This window comes from Mauremys reevesii, linkage group 9 (genome assembly GCF_016161935.1).
Source record: "Mauremys reevesii isolate NIE-2019 linkage group 9, ASM1616193v1, whole genome shotgun sequence".
Classification (NCBI taxonomy): domain Eukaryota; kingdom Metazoa; phylum Chordata; order Testudines; family Geoemydidae; genus Mauremys; species Mauremys reevesii.
The window spans coordinates 23,117,962-23,134,270 of record NC_052631.1 but is presented as its reverse complement, the minus strand read 5'-3'; the positions used below and the strand labels follow the sequence as shown (position 1 = coordinate 23,134,270).

At 43.4% G+C, this 16,309-nt stretch overlaps 1 protein-coding gene across 8 annotated transcripts in view; it reads right to left on the bottom strand.

Moving 5' to 3' along the window:
• VEPH1 (ventricular zone expressed PH domain containing 1) overlaps positions 1 to 16,309 on the bottom strand; it is a 186,522-nt gene that overhangs the window by 32,066 nt on the left and 138,147 nt on the right. For all 8 annotated transcript variants that reach the window (XR_005584954.1, XM_039489510.1, XM_039489506.1 and 5 more), the window contains one exon: positions 8,966 to 9,100. Coding sequence is in view for 7 of the 8 variants with exons in the window: in XM_039489510.1 (XP_039345444.1) it covers positions 8,966 to 9,100 (135 nt within the window). In the remaining variant the exon portion in view is untranslated. The remainder of the gene's footprint in view (positions 1 to 8,965; positions 9,101 to 16,309) is intronic.

The following is a 16,309-nucleotide window of genomic DNA, read 5'->3' as shown; positions in this document are numbered from 1 at the left end:
CTGGGAGTTTATAAATAGCACCTGGTGAGCATTGAGCTTTGGGGGGTTAAGGTCTAGTAGTGTCCCTTCTTTATTACATTTTGTGGCAGCAAACACCCCATCTGGTTGGATCTATTAAAAACAGGGTGTTTCTTTTCTCTTAACAAAAGCAGCTGAAGTTGCAACTCTTCAGAAGGTAGAATTTGGGGAGTTTTTGATACTCTTCCATTCTTGCCCGCTGTGCTCTGGCCACTACTGCCTGCCATAGCTTCCCTCCAGCTGCAACTGCTTTACTACTTTCAGCCTCTCTCTAGTGCTTTTTTTTTTTCCCCCCTGACCCAATGATCTCTAGTGACACTGTGCCGCTGGGAATTTCCTCCCTTTTAAATGGATCTGAGGCCACAACAGAGTGTTAATCACTGAATGGTGGGTTGGGACTCACTCTTCTTTAAAAGACAGATGAGAGGGTCTTGTTTGCCAGAACTCAAACCTCTGGTGAGCAGCACTGATATTATGAGGTTTAGTTCCAAAACTGAAGTAACAGGTTAAATTAATCTCATACAAACTGTTTTCCTAACAAACTTTAAAGGAGCCACTATCTCAGCTGTGCTGTGCTGGACCGCACAGTGTTCTAGCCTTGCCTTATCTCCTGGCCATGTCTCTAGAGCCAAGGGGAAAAGAGGATCCAGCTTAGGGTGATGTCCTGATTTTATAGGGACAGTCCCAATATTTGGGTCTTTTTCTTATATAGGGTACTATTAACCCCCCACCCCCATCCCGATTTTTCACACTTGCTGTCTGGTCACCCTAAGCCAGTTACATCAGCTCTATGTCATTCAGGGACTCCTCCAGTTGGGGGAATCCCCAGCTGGCTGGAGTCCCTGGCTCTAAAGGTTCTTTGTGCTGGCAGACAGAGGAAAGGGGTTGTACTGCAGAGGGAAATTTGGCCTATTGTTTTCACAACTAGGGACTCTCCTGTACCTCTAATGTGGAGATAGAAATGTTCGAATATTCTCTCCCTCCATAAAAGACCTCATCTCAACCAACTGCTGAGTTTGAAACAGATACATGCACAAATACCAGATACAGGGACATCTGCAAAAACACACATTTATTGTCCCAGGGAGAGATAGCAGTCAAAGAAGCACATCAGAACAATCTGCTAATTATAAACATTTAATTTCCATCGGAGGAAACAGGACAAAGAAAGGTTCTTCTCTGTCCAAAAGGAGCTGGAAAATAAATGTTTCCCAGCACACTAAGAACTAAGGACTGAAAAGCTGCATCTTAAAAAGTTTTAAAATCATTTTGTCTAATGGAGGAAATATCTATATAAGGACTATAGAAGCAAGAGGTTCTTCCTGTCTTCTACTGATTTCTGGCCTGGCCTGGCCTAACATGCTAGCTCCCACTGGACTACATGAGGGATACATTCCTCCTCCCCCAGTTTGGAACCCTTTTGGTTCTGAAGTAGTTTCTTTGATATGGGGACTGTACTCAAGCATACCTCAGGTTTGGCGTAACCAGGCTGTCCATGTCTAGGGTGCTTTCTTTCCTGGCACTTGAGCACTGATTCACTGAAAATGGCAAGTAAAACTTGACTACTTTGCTCACTGACTGCCATTCCCATACCAGTGGGACTAACTCTTCTTCTACAGGGGAACCCTCTCCATTCATGGTACTCAGCAGGCTGCTTTGCTCTGAAATTGGAGAGCTTTCTCTACACTGACCATACTTGTTCAGCTGACTTGTCAATGGCAGGATAGCTGGTGGCTACTTAGGCATGAACCACCTCAGGTTTTTCAGAGGGAGGCTCAGGTACAATGACCTGAGGCAACAGAGCATAAGCAGGATGGCGTTGGAGAACCAAACAGAATAGGACATGCCCAGCTAGCTTCTGGAAGTTTCCCTGGCCTTTGGTCCCTTGTATCAGTGAAGGAATAGCTTTCAAGAAGGGGACCTGAGCAAAGTAATGGGCAGTGAAGTGCCCTGGGATGTGTGGTCCTCTGTGCCCTGGTGGTGGTGGTGTGGATTCTCTGCCATAGTCTATCACTGGAAAGCTGGGCACAAGGGTGGTGATGCTGTCTCCAGTGTGTCCCCAGGGTCTTCCATGAATGACACATTGTGAAGAGATGAGTTGATAATATTGGGGTTGAAAGGAAAAACATCCCAGCAGGTGCCTTCTCTATGCTCTTATAAGCACCTCTTGGGTGGCTGGGATGCATTGGCTATGGTGCCAGGGGATGGGGAAAAGGCTCAAGAAAAGTCTGTGTGGCAATCAGCAGCTGCTTGAAATATACCATCTTGTGAGGTGGGAGGTAGTCAAACTTTTGGGGCAAGAGATTTCCCTGTCCCTCACCTGCATCATCTGGAAGGTGTAAGGCAACTACTCAGCTGTGAAAATGGGGCATTATTTCTTGATGGATAAAGTGATTTATCAAGTGAATAAATGGAATAAATGGAAATGACAATTGCTTAAAAGTGTTATTTATTTTCTTGCAAAACTACTCAGCAAATAAATCCGAAGGAATCATGTAAGGTTCATAAAATAGCTGCTCCATCACTCTTCTGACAAGTGATGGCATGAGTCAACACAATGGATTTTGCAATGAGTATAAAACTGGTTCTGTTTTTTATAATGTAGCCTATGTTCTCTGATAAAGAACTGTGAAGCAACTGACCGGAAATCTATGAGGGTATACAGCTGGAAATACTTTATTTCTGGCAAATTTTAAACTGCGTTGTATAAATATTTTTTGTGGCATGAACATACAGTATGTTGCTACATAAGATTCTTTGTGTGATGCTAGGTATTTATGATAGTGAGTTGGCTGCACATATTGGCCCAAAATCTGCAGTCAATCACCATGATGCAAACCTGAAGCAATTCTACTGGAGTCAATATTCTGCTTTCAAGTATACCAGCATTAATCTGGAGTAACGTCTTCACTACTAGAAGAGGAATAATATTCCTAGCTACTAATATTTTTTCAAATTATTCATAGTTTTCATTTTTCAGTGACGTAAACAGGAAATTTACTGAGCATAAGTGTACATTGAAGAATGAGAAACAAATAGTTACCAAAATCTGAGCATTTCCTTCATTCCTAATATCTTGATGTTGTATAATCTACATGCACAACAACTATTTAGGCATTGTCAAAAGTATCTGTTAATCTGGTTATTTTAAAATGTTAATTTCAACAGCTGTAAATCTCACAAAACAAAAGTAATTCAAACACATAATAACAAAACAGAAAATAAAGAAATTAATACATTGGTATCAGTAACAATGACATTTATTTATTTCCTTTTCTTTAGATTTAATAAAAAATACCCCTACCTAGGCTTCAGGCTCCCTAAGACTTCATTAATATCACGATAAAATGCTAGTAACGTTAACCATTTCAACAGGAATTGAAAAGCCTTTACTCCTAGAATGCCCTAAACTCAGTTTTCAAGACAAGGTTTTAGTTCATCTATATCTGTGACTGATGCATCTCCATGTGCCATATTGTGTCTAGGTGGTGAACTGAGTGCATTGGAAGCATGGCATCTGGTTCTCCTTTCACTTACATCACTTTACCCCAGAGAACCTTCACTGGCTTCAGAGAAGTTATTGGTTTACCCATTCAAAACACTGAACTAGAGATAAAGTGTTTTAAAGTGCTGAAAGCAGCAGCAGCCACATGACACAGAGTGTTCTCTGAATTGCTTCCAGCAAGTTGCTCATCCAAGATGATGCTTTCCTGGTTTTAGTGGGCGAATGGTGTAAGCAACTTGCCGCCAAACCAAACAAATGAGCAAGCCAGCTGGGCACCCCTGAAGAGCTCAGGGAAGAGACAACTGGGTGTTCTTGAAGATGTAGATTGTGAAATAAAAGGCAAATGGATCTCTCGTCCACCTTTAGAACACAATGCAAGATATTTTCTCTTCCTATGAATTGGTGGGTATTGTTATTTGTAGAGACTTGCTCACATTTCTGCAGGTGATATCATCTGTGATTATTATTTGTGCAACAGAATAATAATGCCTAGCACCATGCAAAGATCTTAGAGCACTTCACAAACATCAAGTCTTAATACCCTTTTTGTGGGTGGGGAAACTGAGGCACAGAGTGTTTCAGTCACATGCCCCAGGTCACATAAATAAACCACTCTCAGAGCCAAGGTTAAAAAAACCCAGGTCTTGTGGCTCCCCAGCCTATACTTTATCCAATAGACACTACTGCTAAGGAATTATTTTTCCAAACAATATTTATTTTAGTGTGTTAAGAAAGGAGCATGTTATCAAAAACCTAAAATTGTTCACTGCACCCAGTTAACTGATCACAAAGGATTAGTGTGCCAATAAAGAGCAGAACTGGATCTCTCTTTGGCATTCTTGTATCACAATGAAAGAGTGCAATGCATGCACGCATACATAGCAAAACAGATACTTAGAGCATTAGTGTCTGTTGACTGTATTCCCAAGTGTTCCTATAAAGCAAACCCTTATTAAACACAGCTACTCTCCTAATCTCTCTCTTTCATAGCTAGATATATATTCTGAACGATTCTGCAGAGATTGCCATGTCTCCAGACTTCAGAAGTAATGGCAAATTACTGAGGAACAGGATGAATAAGGTCTTATCCACCTACCTACTGATTACTTGCAAAATGCTACTGGAATTTGTTAGAGGACAGTGCAGCCTGCTTTCTCCCCGGAAGACAGTGGTTTCTTCAACCATTTTCAGAAACCCAGAGTTTCTGAATTTCCTAAGCTGATGTACAACATGTGTCTGTTTGTGATGGAATGTATAGTATGGTGCTGGAATTGCCATGTTTGATTATATTTCGATAGACCCATAAACAGAAAAGAAAAAAGGTAAGGAAACTTTTCCCCCTGAAATTTTTGATGAAATAAAACTGCAAGGGTGTCTGTATGTGTGGTGGGGGGGAAAGCAGGGTATTTTGTTTTTAAATTTACTTTTCCACGTTAGTATTTCTTTTAAGTGTCTATCTACCTGCAGAAATTGGATGGGCCAGCTCCCCAACTGTTATAAACCACTAGACCTCCATTCATTTACACCAGCTGAAAATCTGGCCTAATATGCTGATCTGTTACCAGAATATTCAAAGGTAGTGCTAGAAAGCTTACATGACTAAGCACTTCATCCTGTCCCTTGGTAAACCCAAGCCTAGAGTTTAGTTAGTTAAGAGTTCTAACCCACAATTGCTTTTAAGAAAAGTTATGGAGTCCTTCTGCACAAGGTGCTTGAGCATTCTCAGCTTCCACTATAGTCACCGAGGGTTGAGATTATGTTGTGTCTTGCACGGTTGGACCTATACACAGTATAAGGCAAATTTTCCAACTGAAGCAAACTTTTCTGAAAAAGCAAAAGCTTTCAGGAGAATGTGTGTGTGTGTAGTCACACATTTGAATTTCTTATAGCCACTCCTGGTCATGTTAGAGACATTGAAAAAACTGTATTGGGCCAACAGCATTACACTGGACTCTAGCTAGTCTTCTTGGTCTCTGAATTTCACAAGAAATAAAAAGAAATCTACTAAACAATAGGTCCAGATCCTGCTCTCAGAAAAGTCAGTGGGAATTTTGCCGATGAAATCAATGAGAGTTTTGATAGGAGCAATAGCAGGCCCTGTATTAGTAAGCAAACCAAAAACAAAGGAAGTGAAACCAGCCAAATGCTGCACAACATTTTTTAAATCTCAGTTTTAAAATCTCAAGGAAGTCTTTAATGTGTTGCATCTACTTGATTGTTATCTACTGTGACCAGATGTCCCGATTTTATAGGGACAGTCCCGATTTTTGGTCTTTTTCTTATATAGGCTCCTATTACCCCCCACCTCTGTCCTGATTTTTCACACTTGCTGTCTGGTCACCCTATTGTTATCCAGCATCCTAATATCAGTGTGTAATTCTACAACTTGTTGAGTTTCCAAAGTTCCATTTTCTAGTTGGTTGGGATCAGTGTTTTAAGACTTCATCCTCCCTGATTGAACTAACCTTGTTATCTCCAGACTGATTCTGGCCTCCATATTTATACCTGCCTCTGGAAGTTTCCATTACATGCAGCTGACAAAGTGGGTATTCACCCACGAAAGCATGCTCCAATACATCTGTTAGTCTATAAGATGCCATGGGACTCTCTATTAATTTTACAGTTTCTTGCTGTACTGTCCCATTAGTTTGGGAACACAGTTAACCAAGAAAGTACTCTTACAAAAAAGGAATGATGAAATAACCCCCAAAGGACTAAGAGTAATAGAATTATGCAACAAATACTCTGGAGACTAACAGTTTGCTGGATGTGATTGGTAGCGCCCTGGTGAGGCCAGGGGCGGCTCTAGGAATTTGGCCGCCCCAAGCAGGGCGGCACGCCGCAGGGGTCGTGCTGCTGGTCGCCGGTCCCGCGGCTCCGGGGGACCTCTTGCAGACGTGCCTGCGGAGGGTGCGCTGGTCCCGCAGCTCCGGTGGAGCATCCGCAGGCATGCCTGCGGGAGGTCTACCCGAGCCGTGGGACCACCGAACCCTCCGCAGTCATGCCTGCGGGAGGTCCACCGGAGCCGCGGGACCAGCACACCCTCCACAGTCATGCCTGCGGGAGGTCCACTGGTCCCGCGGCTACGGTGGACCTCCCGCAGGCATGACTGCGGAAGGTCCGCCGGAGCCGCCTGCTGCCCTACCGGCAAAATGCCGCCCCAAGCACGCGCTTGGCGTGCTGGGGTCTGGAGCCGGCCCTGGGTGTGGCTCATTGGCCCACTGGCCCTATTTAAACCAGGAACAGGAAGCTGTCTAAAGAACTGGGCTCTGGCTCCTGGATTTCCTGGTACCCCACGCGAGCCTGACATTTGGCATTTGCCTTGCTGTTCCAGACCTCCTATGTGTTTCCTGCTTCTTACCCCCTGGTATCCTGACCTGGCCTCACTCTGGTTCCTGACTTGATCTCCAGATATCCTGTCTCGTGACTGCGAACGCTGGCTTTGACTACTAGGTCGGCTGCCATTAACCTTGGTGTGACACTCTCTGAGCATTGTGGGCTCTTGGTATATAAGTGTGGAAGGGATTTGGGGGAGGGAACAATATGGAGCTAGTGGCCAGTCCCCATATGGAAAGGAGATGCACCAGCCATGGGGACTACTGCAGCTGGCAATGAAATGGTTCTACTGTAAACACCACTAGACTCTATGAATCTGCCCAGTGCACAGCCCAGTTCTTCAGATTGCATGCTGGGGTTCAATTTGTTCCTAAATATGCAGTCAGAAGTACCTTCGCACTTCAGTTGACAGATCTCCTAGATCATGGTACTGTGCAAGTTACTCCATTCTCGGCAAATGAGCTATTACAAGCTTTATTCTAAGTTAAACAAAGAACAGCTTTATGGTTTTGGAAGAAACAGCTTGGATCTAGTTTTATCTAATTTTGAATATAAAGAATCTTTATGTGCATGTGTATGATATGCATGTACTGGTATATGCTGTATCTGGATATGTCATGCAACACGATCACCTTACATTTCAGAAGATGTTTCCACTAATAACTCCTATTTTCAACCATCATCACTTTAGTAAAATAATAGTTTCAGGCAGACATTTTCCACACTTAGTCTCAGCCTGAGAAATAATATTTTAAAACCACATCTGACAATTTAGTTCATCCAATTTTAGCTGAGATGAAAAAAAAATTGTACATGTTGAAGAATATTTCTGCACTTAGCTCAAATATGCCTTTGTTTTATAATCCTCTACTGGTCTTTTCCATGAAGTCTGATTAATAGCTTTGAAACAGTTTTCCCTACAATTCCTGAAACAGTAAATAACTTTTAAACTAACAGATGGTAAGATGGAGTGTATAAAAATCATCATTTTCATAGCATCCAAGGCATTGTGCAGAATTGTGTGAATTTCCACAGGGCGGCTAAACAGTCCATCATGGCAGCTATTCTGACTCTAGCCTTTAAAATTATGTAAGTAAATAGGAAAAAAAATACCTACATGTACCATCACCTGTTTTCATTCACTTCACTAGCAACTCCCATGAAGCATGTGTGAGGGCTTTGGTAAACCTGGAGACATTTCAAAGTACAATACAAAATGACACATTTATGGATCCACTACAGAGCTCAGATATAAAATTCCTGCTGAGCACTGGTCAACGCTCTTACAAGCTGGGTGTGGTTTATGTAAGAGAGGGGGCCCTACATCATGAATAAGCCATAGACTGCCATATCAATAAACTGGCTGAAGAGGACTTGGCAAAGTAATGAGTGAAAATACCTAGAAGAAACCAGAGCTATACAGCACTGAAGGCAAAAGAAATTTAGTGACATAAAAATTATTCAGTGCATAAAGAAGCTTCCTTTCAACACACAAACATACATAGAGCAAGAGAGGGTGGAAACAGGTTGTAATTTACCAATGATGAAAGCAGGAGTTCTCAAACATTTTCCTAATTCAGATCACCTCTTAATAGAGAGATGGAAAGTGAATGGGACTTCTGTTCCTAAGGCACTCTTGAAAATCCCACCTGTGTCCACAAACCACTTCCCATCCTGTTCTCAGTGTCATGGGCCACCTCCTCTCCCAAGAGCAAATGCTTAGCATCTTTTTGGCAACACAGCAATTGCTCACATGGAAAAGTAATATTAAAAAAATTGTGTCCTTTTAGTTTATTTTAATGTGATTCAGTAGCTAGAAATAAGAAGCAGAAGCCACCTGGACTTGATCCTGCTTTGACTTAAGTCAACCTCAAAAATTCCATCAACTTCTTTGGAAGCAGAATTGGGCCCCATGTTTAATTGCTAAAATATTTATGATTTGTTGATATTATGTGTGTGTGCGCATATGTGTAAGAGGTTTGCTTTCCAGTAGTTAAACACAGTATGGAGCCATCACATCTATTGCAAAGATCCACGTAGATCGATTCTAAAGGTTGGTATAAAATCACTTCCCCATCCCCCCCACCCCAAGGAATAAATGTTTACCTTCTGGTGTGGAAATGTAGATTGAATCATCGCAGTTTCAAAACCATGTGTTCCCTTCAGCTGTGTCTTCTCCCACAAGGTTTTAAGGACTTGCACAGAGTTACTTTGTATGGACAAGGGTTCTGGAAACAAGTTCTGGAGAAAATATTTGAAAAGAAAATTTCAATCTGAGTCTTAAAAAATCGTATTGCTGTTATTTCAGAATGATACAACTACACAAAGTAATTGTTGCATGTTATATCAAGAGCAGAATGTCTGACACTGACATTTAAAAAAAAATTGAGTTAAGATTGATTCATATCAATGCAAAGTATATAAATCTGTGAAACTAAATAGTTCCTGTATACTTCATTAGTTCTTCTGAGACTATTTCTCTGCACAATACCTGATTTCACAGGCACTTGATTCATTACATTTTACATATAAGCTACTACTACTATATACATATAACATACCACTACTACCCTGTGTGCGCACACATAACACTAGTATATAGTAGTGCTGGCAGTGGAGAGAGCACTGGACTCAGAAGACCTGGGTTCTATTGCTGGCTCTACTACTAACCTATAGGTGACCATGGGCAAGTCTCTTCACCTCCCTGTGCCTCAGTAAAGTGGTGTTAATGATGCTGACCAACTCTGTAAAGTGCTATGAGATCTAATGTTGAAAAGTAGTATATATGAACTAGCTATTAGTAGCAGAACCAGCACTCTTGTATACTAGTATTATTTCTCTTTTGGTAAAAAACTTGGGATGCGTACATTGAAAGCCCAGTGCAGAGAGAAAATTAACTTCTTATCGCAGTCTCCTTTCTTCCCTCCGGATTCCCCATCCCAATCTCACAGCCCCGTCATGCCCATTTCTCCCCCTACACTCCCAACTCCTTGTCTCCAGCCTTCTTGTCACCCAGTCCCAATTTCCTCCTTCCTGGCTCCTAGTCTTATTTATCTCTCTTCCTCCCCCTGGCTTCCAGTCACCCCTCCCCTCCCCTCCCCCTGCATTCTCTGTCCCCACTGGCTTGCAGTCCCAGTTTTCCTGCCAGGGCTAATTGTCTCAGTCTTCTTGCCCCACCAGTCCTAGTCTCCCACATCTCCTCATCCAATCTCAGTCCCTGTCTCCCCCCCTACATTTCCCCCATGGTTCCCCCGCCCAGTGTCCTTACCTGCTAGTCTCAATCTCCTCTTCCAGCCAGTCTCAGTCTGCCCCATCTCCCAATCCCTGTCTTCTTGCCCACCTAGTCTCAGTCTCCCTCCCCAACTACCAGTTCCAATTTCCCTCCCAACCCCAGCAGCCTCCAAGCCCTGCACTTTCCCTTCCACAGGCTCCTTGTTCCAGTGTAATCCCCCGGCACACAACCCCACAAGTCTGACTCGTGTCTCTTCAGCATTTGAATCATGTAGCTTACTCCTCCATGCTGCCTGGGCCCAGCAGCGGGGGTCACTGAGCACGGGCTCCCCGCTCTCAGTTCTGGTGCTTGATCTAGGGGAACCAGATGTTCCGATTTTATAGGGACAGTCCCAATTTTGGGGTCTTTTTCTTATTAGGCTCCTATTACCTCCCACCCCCTGTCCCAATTTTTCACATTTGCTGACTGGTCACCCTAGCTTGATCCCAGCCTGACCCACTGCAGTCTAGAGATGCAATTGCAGGGAAAGCCTGCTCAGCTCTGGGCTGGAGCATGCCCAATGTGGATGCAAGTTTCAGGCAATTTAGCTGCTAAAATTCTAAGACATTTCTACTGGGCATGTGTGAACTGTGATTTTTCAGAGACTTAGAACTTGGCCAAATTCAGGCATATTTTCACAGGAGTGGCAAAAGGCATGTCCCTGACATAAAGGCCACCCCTTGCCAAATTTCTAGTATAGTATAGTATAGTATAGTATAGTATAGTATAGTATAGTATAGTATAGTATAGTATAGTATAGTATAGTATAGGGGCACCAGAGTGATTCAAAGATGCGAAGAAAAGGTCACCCAATTTTTTTTTTAATATGGGCAAAACAACATATTTCTTCCTATACACATTCTTAGACATGGCTAAACCATTTTAGCTTACATTTTCCAAAACAATTTCTGCTTAAGCGACACCTTTGCATGGAAAATTTCAACCCAAACAGTTACAATTTGGCAAAGTTACAAGCAACTGAAAACAGGGTCTTATAATACGAAGTATCAGACGACCTTAAAAATAGGGGGCACTACCAACACTGCCTATTATATAGTTTCACGCCTGAAGAGACCAATTAAGCCAGAGGTGATGTGGCTGTAGAGTTGACCTATATCATCTGATGCAAAAGTTGCTGTAGGAAAAAAATAAATAAATAAATAAATCAAACTTGAAAAATTGAACTAGATTTGTTCCTCTTCAGCTGGTCATTACGATGTTGCATTTTCAGAAAATATCAGTACTTCTTAAATACCATGCTTTCTTCCTCCAAGACCATCCATTATTCTACCTTCATTTCTGTTCTTAATTGGAAAAACAGTCTCCTCTCAAATCTACAAAACTGATCTGAAGTCAAATATTCTGCTCCCTCTATGAGCACAAAATCCACCCAGTTTGAAATAACAATAAATAATACATCTAATAATAATAATTTGAAGTTCCACAACTGTCAACCAAGGATTTCAAAGCATATTAAAATTATTAACCTAGACTTTCACAATTATAGGGAGAGCAGAAGACAGAAGTCAAGATCTGTTATGGAGATATGAGAGCAAAACTATTCCTTTGCACTCGACAAAAAGAGTATAATAAATGGCAAAACAGCATTTATTCGCAAAAATAAGGTAACTCATGGAATTCCTTGGATCTAGGTCAAAAAGGACTTTTTATAGTTAGAATTTACCTAATGTAGTTAATTATTAACACATTATAAATATATTTTCTGCCAAATTCATGCCTTGTGCAATTCCACTGCCTTCAATGGAGTTACACCAGGGATGAATTTAGCATGATATTTAATTTAAAAATGGTTATATACACAGTACGTAAAAGCTTTTAGAGTTTCAAACAAATGAAAAAGTGTAAATTAAGATACATTTACTTCATGTTACTGTACAATAGGTTTGAACAGAGAATACAAAATAATAAGAATCATCATTTTTTCACAGAAGGGCATATAAACTGCTATGTGTACAATGTATTTGCAAGGACACAAAACCAAATGTTACTGACTTGATCCTGCATGTCTGAAGCTAATGGGAGTATTGCTGTGGACTCACTGGCACCAGAATCAGGCTTTGGATGTTCAGCAGTAATTTTTACTACAACTACTTCAAAAGCAATAGAAGAATAAAGCTTCAAGAACCCCGATATTAACCAGTAATTCAGAATAGAAACAAAGTCATAGACATAAAAGATGGTAAAAAAAGAACATAAATTCCTAGGGAAATAAGGACTAGATCATGGTGTTACGACAAGCCCCCAGGAAGGGGCAGTGTGGAACTTCACTGCCCCAGGAGCACACCAGGGACAGAATGAGACTCTGAGGTGTGTTTACACGAGAGCTGGAAGATGTAATTTCCATCCCCAGGAGACATACTTGTACTAGTTCAGATTGCACTGGCATGCTACAAATAGACTGTAGCCCTGGTAGTGCAAGCGGCAGAAGGGGCTAGCCACCCTATGATCCCGTCTGAGATGATGGGTTTGTGCTCAGGGCAGCTAGCCCCTCCCTCTGTTCGTGCACTCCTTTTTAGCACACTAGCTCAATCACAGGTATGTCTCCTCATACTGGGAATTACACCTCCAACTCCAATGCAGAGTCACCATTCAGTCCCTGCTGCCCCCTTGCTCCAAGAGGGAAATATTCTAATCCTAGCCGAGTTTACATCCCCTTCTAGCCCGGCTCAGCTTGGCCAGCTAGTGCCTTGGAGAGGCAGAGCCAAGACTCCACTTATCGTTGCAATCCTGCCTGTCTACTACCTGTGCACCTGCATGGGAGGGTGAGCAGCTTCCCCTGCAGCAGCTGCTCTCACACACGCACACAGACCAGATGGAGATGGCCCATGCAGGGGAGTGCTTTATGCCCCTTTTCCCCCAGAATGGGTGTGAAAGGTGACTCATGATGAGCCCTATACGTTCAGGGATCTATTCTCTTCTGGGTACATAAGGGGTTACATGTGGGACTTCCTGTGCATAGATGGAAGAATGTAGTCTTGTGAGTTTCTAGCATAGAAGTTAAAAAAATACATGCACAGTACACAACAGCCCATAGAACAGGGGTGGGCAAACTACAGCTGGGGCACAGGGTCATGGGCCTCACCACACAGCTCCCAGAAGCTGCAGCATGGCCACGCTCTGGCTTCTACGTTTTCCAATGGGAGCTGCAGGGCGGTGCCTGCAGACGGGGCAGCGTGCAGAGCCCCTGGCCATGCCTCTGCATAGGAGCTGGAGAAGAGACATGCCGCTGCTTCCAGGAGCCACTTGAGGTAAGTGCTGCTCGGAACCTGCATCCCCTGAGCCTCTCCCCATGCCCCAACCCCCTGCCCCAGCCCTGATCCCCCACTCTCTCCAATCCCCTCGATCCCAACATGGAGCACCCTCCTGCACGCCAAACCTCTCATCCCCAGCCCCACCCCAGAACCGCACCCCCAGCCAGAACCTTCCCTCATCCCTGCCCCAGCCCTGATCCCCCTCCTGCCCTCCAAACTCCTCTGTCCCAGGTCATGCCACCCTCCTACACCCCAAATTCCTCATCCCCAGCCCTACCCCAGAGCCCGCACTCCCTCCCACAGCCCAACCCCAGTTTTGTGAACATTCTTGGCCCGCCATACAATTTCTATTCCTTGATGTGGCACTCAGGCCAAAAAGTTTGCCCACCGCTGCCATAGAAGATTAATCATCAAAAATGTGGAGAGAATAAGCAGATAAGGAACAGCATCCGTATATGAGCTGCTATGACTAAGATGAGCCAGAATTTAAGGGTGTCATCTTGGCAACAGCATTTTTAATTTAACAAATGCAATTACCCAAGATAGGAAAGTGAAAAACACATTAAAGCCAAAGTGTAACTGGAGTTCTAAACGAGGTGAGGCTCCAAAGGGGGATGAGGAGGTATTAAAAAAAAAAGAGGCGAGAGAAACGAGGAACAGAATGCAGACAGAAGGGGTGGGGGAAGAGGGATGGGAAATCTGTTGAGAGGAGAAATATTGCAAAGCTTAGGGCTAGTCTACACTTACCAGCCGGGTCGACGCAGTGAGTTCGACTTCTCGGAGTTCGAACTATCGCGTCTAATCTGGACGCGATAGTTCGAACTCCGGAAGCGCGGCGGTCGACTCCGGTACTCCACCACTGCAAACGGCGGTGGCGGAGTCGACCTTGGAGCCGCGGACTTCGATTCCGCGGCGTCTGGACGGGTGAGTAGTTCGAACTAGGGTACTTCGAATTCAGCTACGCTATTCACGTAGCTGAACTTGCGTACCCTAGTTCGACCCCCACCCTTAGTGTAGACCTGCCCTTATTGTCTTAGCTCAATAAAAGACTGAAAGGGTCAGGCCAAAGTGCAGTGTCATCTTGGTGAAAGGGTTAAAGCAAGAAGTTTTAAAAAAGAAAAAATATGAGGAAAATGTTAAGCACGAGGAAATAAAGGTGGAATCAAAGATGAAATCATCACTACAATTGATTCAAAATATACAACAGAGAGAAAGAGAGAGGACTGAAGTCATTTTGTTAATATCCAGCAAGATGGTGTGTTTTTGGCATCAGACTATATATGTTAATAAAGAAATAGACTGTTTACTCGTCTAGTATGTGTCTCCCTTGTTTCTGCTCTTCCTTCTCTGCTCATTCTCATGTATTTCAATACATCATTTCTGATCTTTTTCATCAGCTATTTCCCATGTTCTCGTTTTTCTATCGTGCAGCATTGTATTCAGGTTATTTCTCCCTGAGGCCACTCTTTCACCTTTTCTTTTTCCTTAAAAGACTTCTCTTTTCAAATTCAGTCTCTTTCTTCAACTTCTTGTTTACCCTCGTTTATTTTTAAGCTTGTTTGGTCTTCTCTTTCCTATTTCTCTTTGTCCTCCTTCCTCTTCTCCCCTTTTACCTTCCCTCTTTCCCTGAATTCTCTCTCTGCCCCTCAAATGCTAGTGTCTCTCCCTTTCCCTTCCCTACTTCCAAGAAAGAACCAGACCCTTAAAGCCAGCAGATCACATTTCTTCTTTTCTCCTCCTGGGCTCTACATAGTCCAGCTGGGGCAGACAACAGATTGCCTCTTGCTCAGTGTCTTAGTGGCTCCCAGATCTTTGCAGGGTGAGTACTTAAGCCCCAATCCAGCCAAGCACCTAGGCATGTGCTTGACTTTAAACATGCTCAGCCCTGAACCTTCTCCCATCTGACACCCAAAAGCTCAGAATATAAACAAACATCTCCACGATAAGCTCAGAACCCATCCCCAGGTTCAGAATTCTTCCCCCTCCTACCCAACAACCATCATCACCTGGCTCAGATCCTCCCCTCCCCACATCCCCACCAAATCAGAACACTCACCTATTCACACCCTCCCCCCAGCATCCTCTAGGTGTGGAAAAGCAGGAACAGAGGCAGCAGAGGGCATGTGATTGTGATTTGAATAGCTTTGCATAACAAAGCCTCTATCCCCACTCTGTAGCTTCCACCCTGCTATTTGAACCCATGTGCTGAAGGAAGCATGTGCAAACAGTCATGCACTCTGCTGTGCAAAACTGAAGAAACCTGTGTTCCCTGCTCTGTGTCTCCTCCCTCAGCGACCTGTGGTCTATGTCCTGCAGGGTGGTAATTCCTCAGTGGCACCCAGCTCTACCCATTTAGGGGCAGAAGCAGCTCCAAATGCTAGTGGCAGTGGGTAGTATTGTACTTTGCCATATCCTGCTAAACTACACAGCTGTGACATTGGTGGGTTTACCCCATTAGGCCCCAGTGACCAGCTGGCTGCCACAGCACAGATCATTTCTCAGAGTCAGGCTCAAGATGAATATGCTCAGCTCCAGAACCAGCTGCTGGCAGTGCTGAATTTAAACTGGAGCTGGCAGGGAGGGCTCAGCTCACTGGTGGTACAGTAATCTGCTCACTGGTATGTCTACCTGAAATGAAAGAGTTAAATCAAAATGGTTCTTACTTCTCATTTGCATTTTTCTGATCTTTTGGGTACTTATTTCTAGGACATCATACAACATGTAGGAGTATCTTGATCTGTTAAATCAACCAAATGTCCATTAGGAATACAATTTACAGTACCATATGTGTTTGAATATTCCCGTGGTAAACATTTAGCCAAGGTCAAGGGTAGCGTTAGTTTAATACCTGATCTATCCTCTATCTCACTATGCCTTGCACTTGCGGAGAGATTTGACCCAATGATC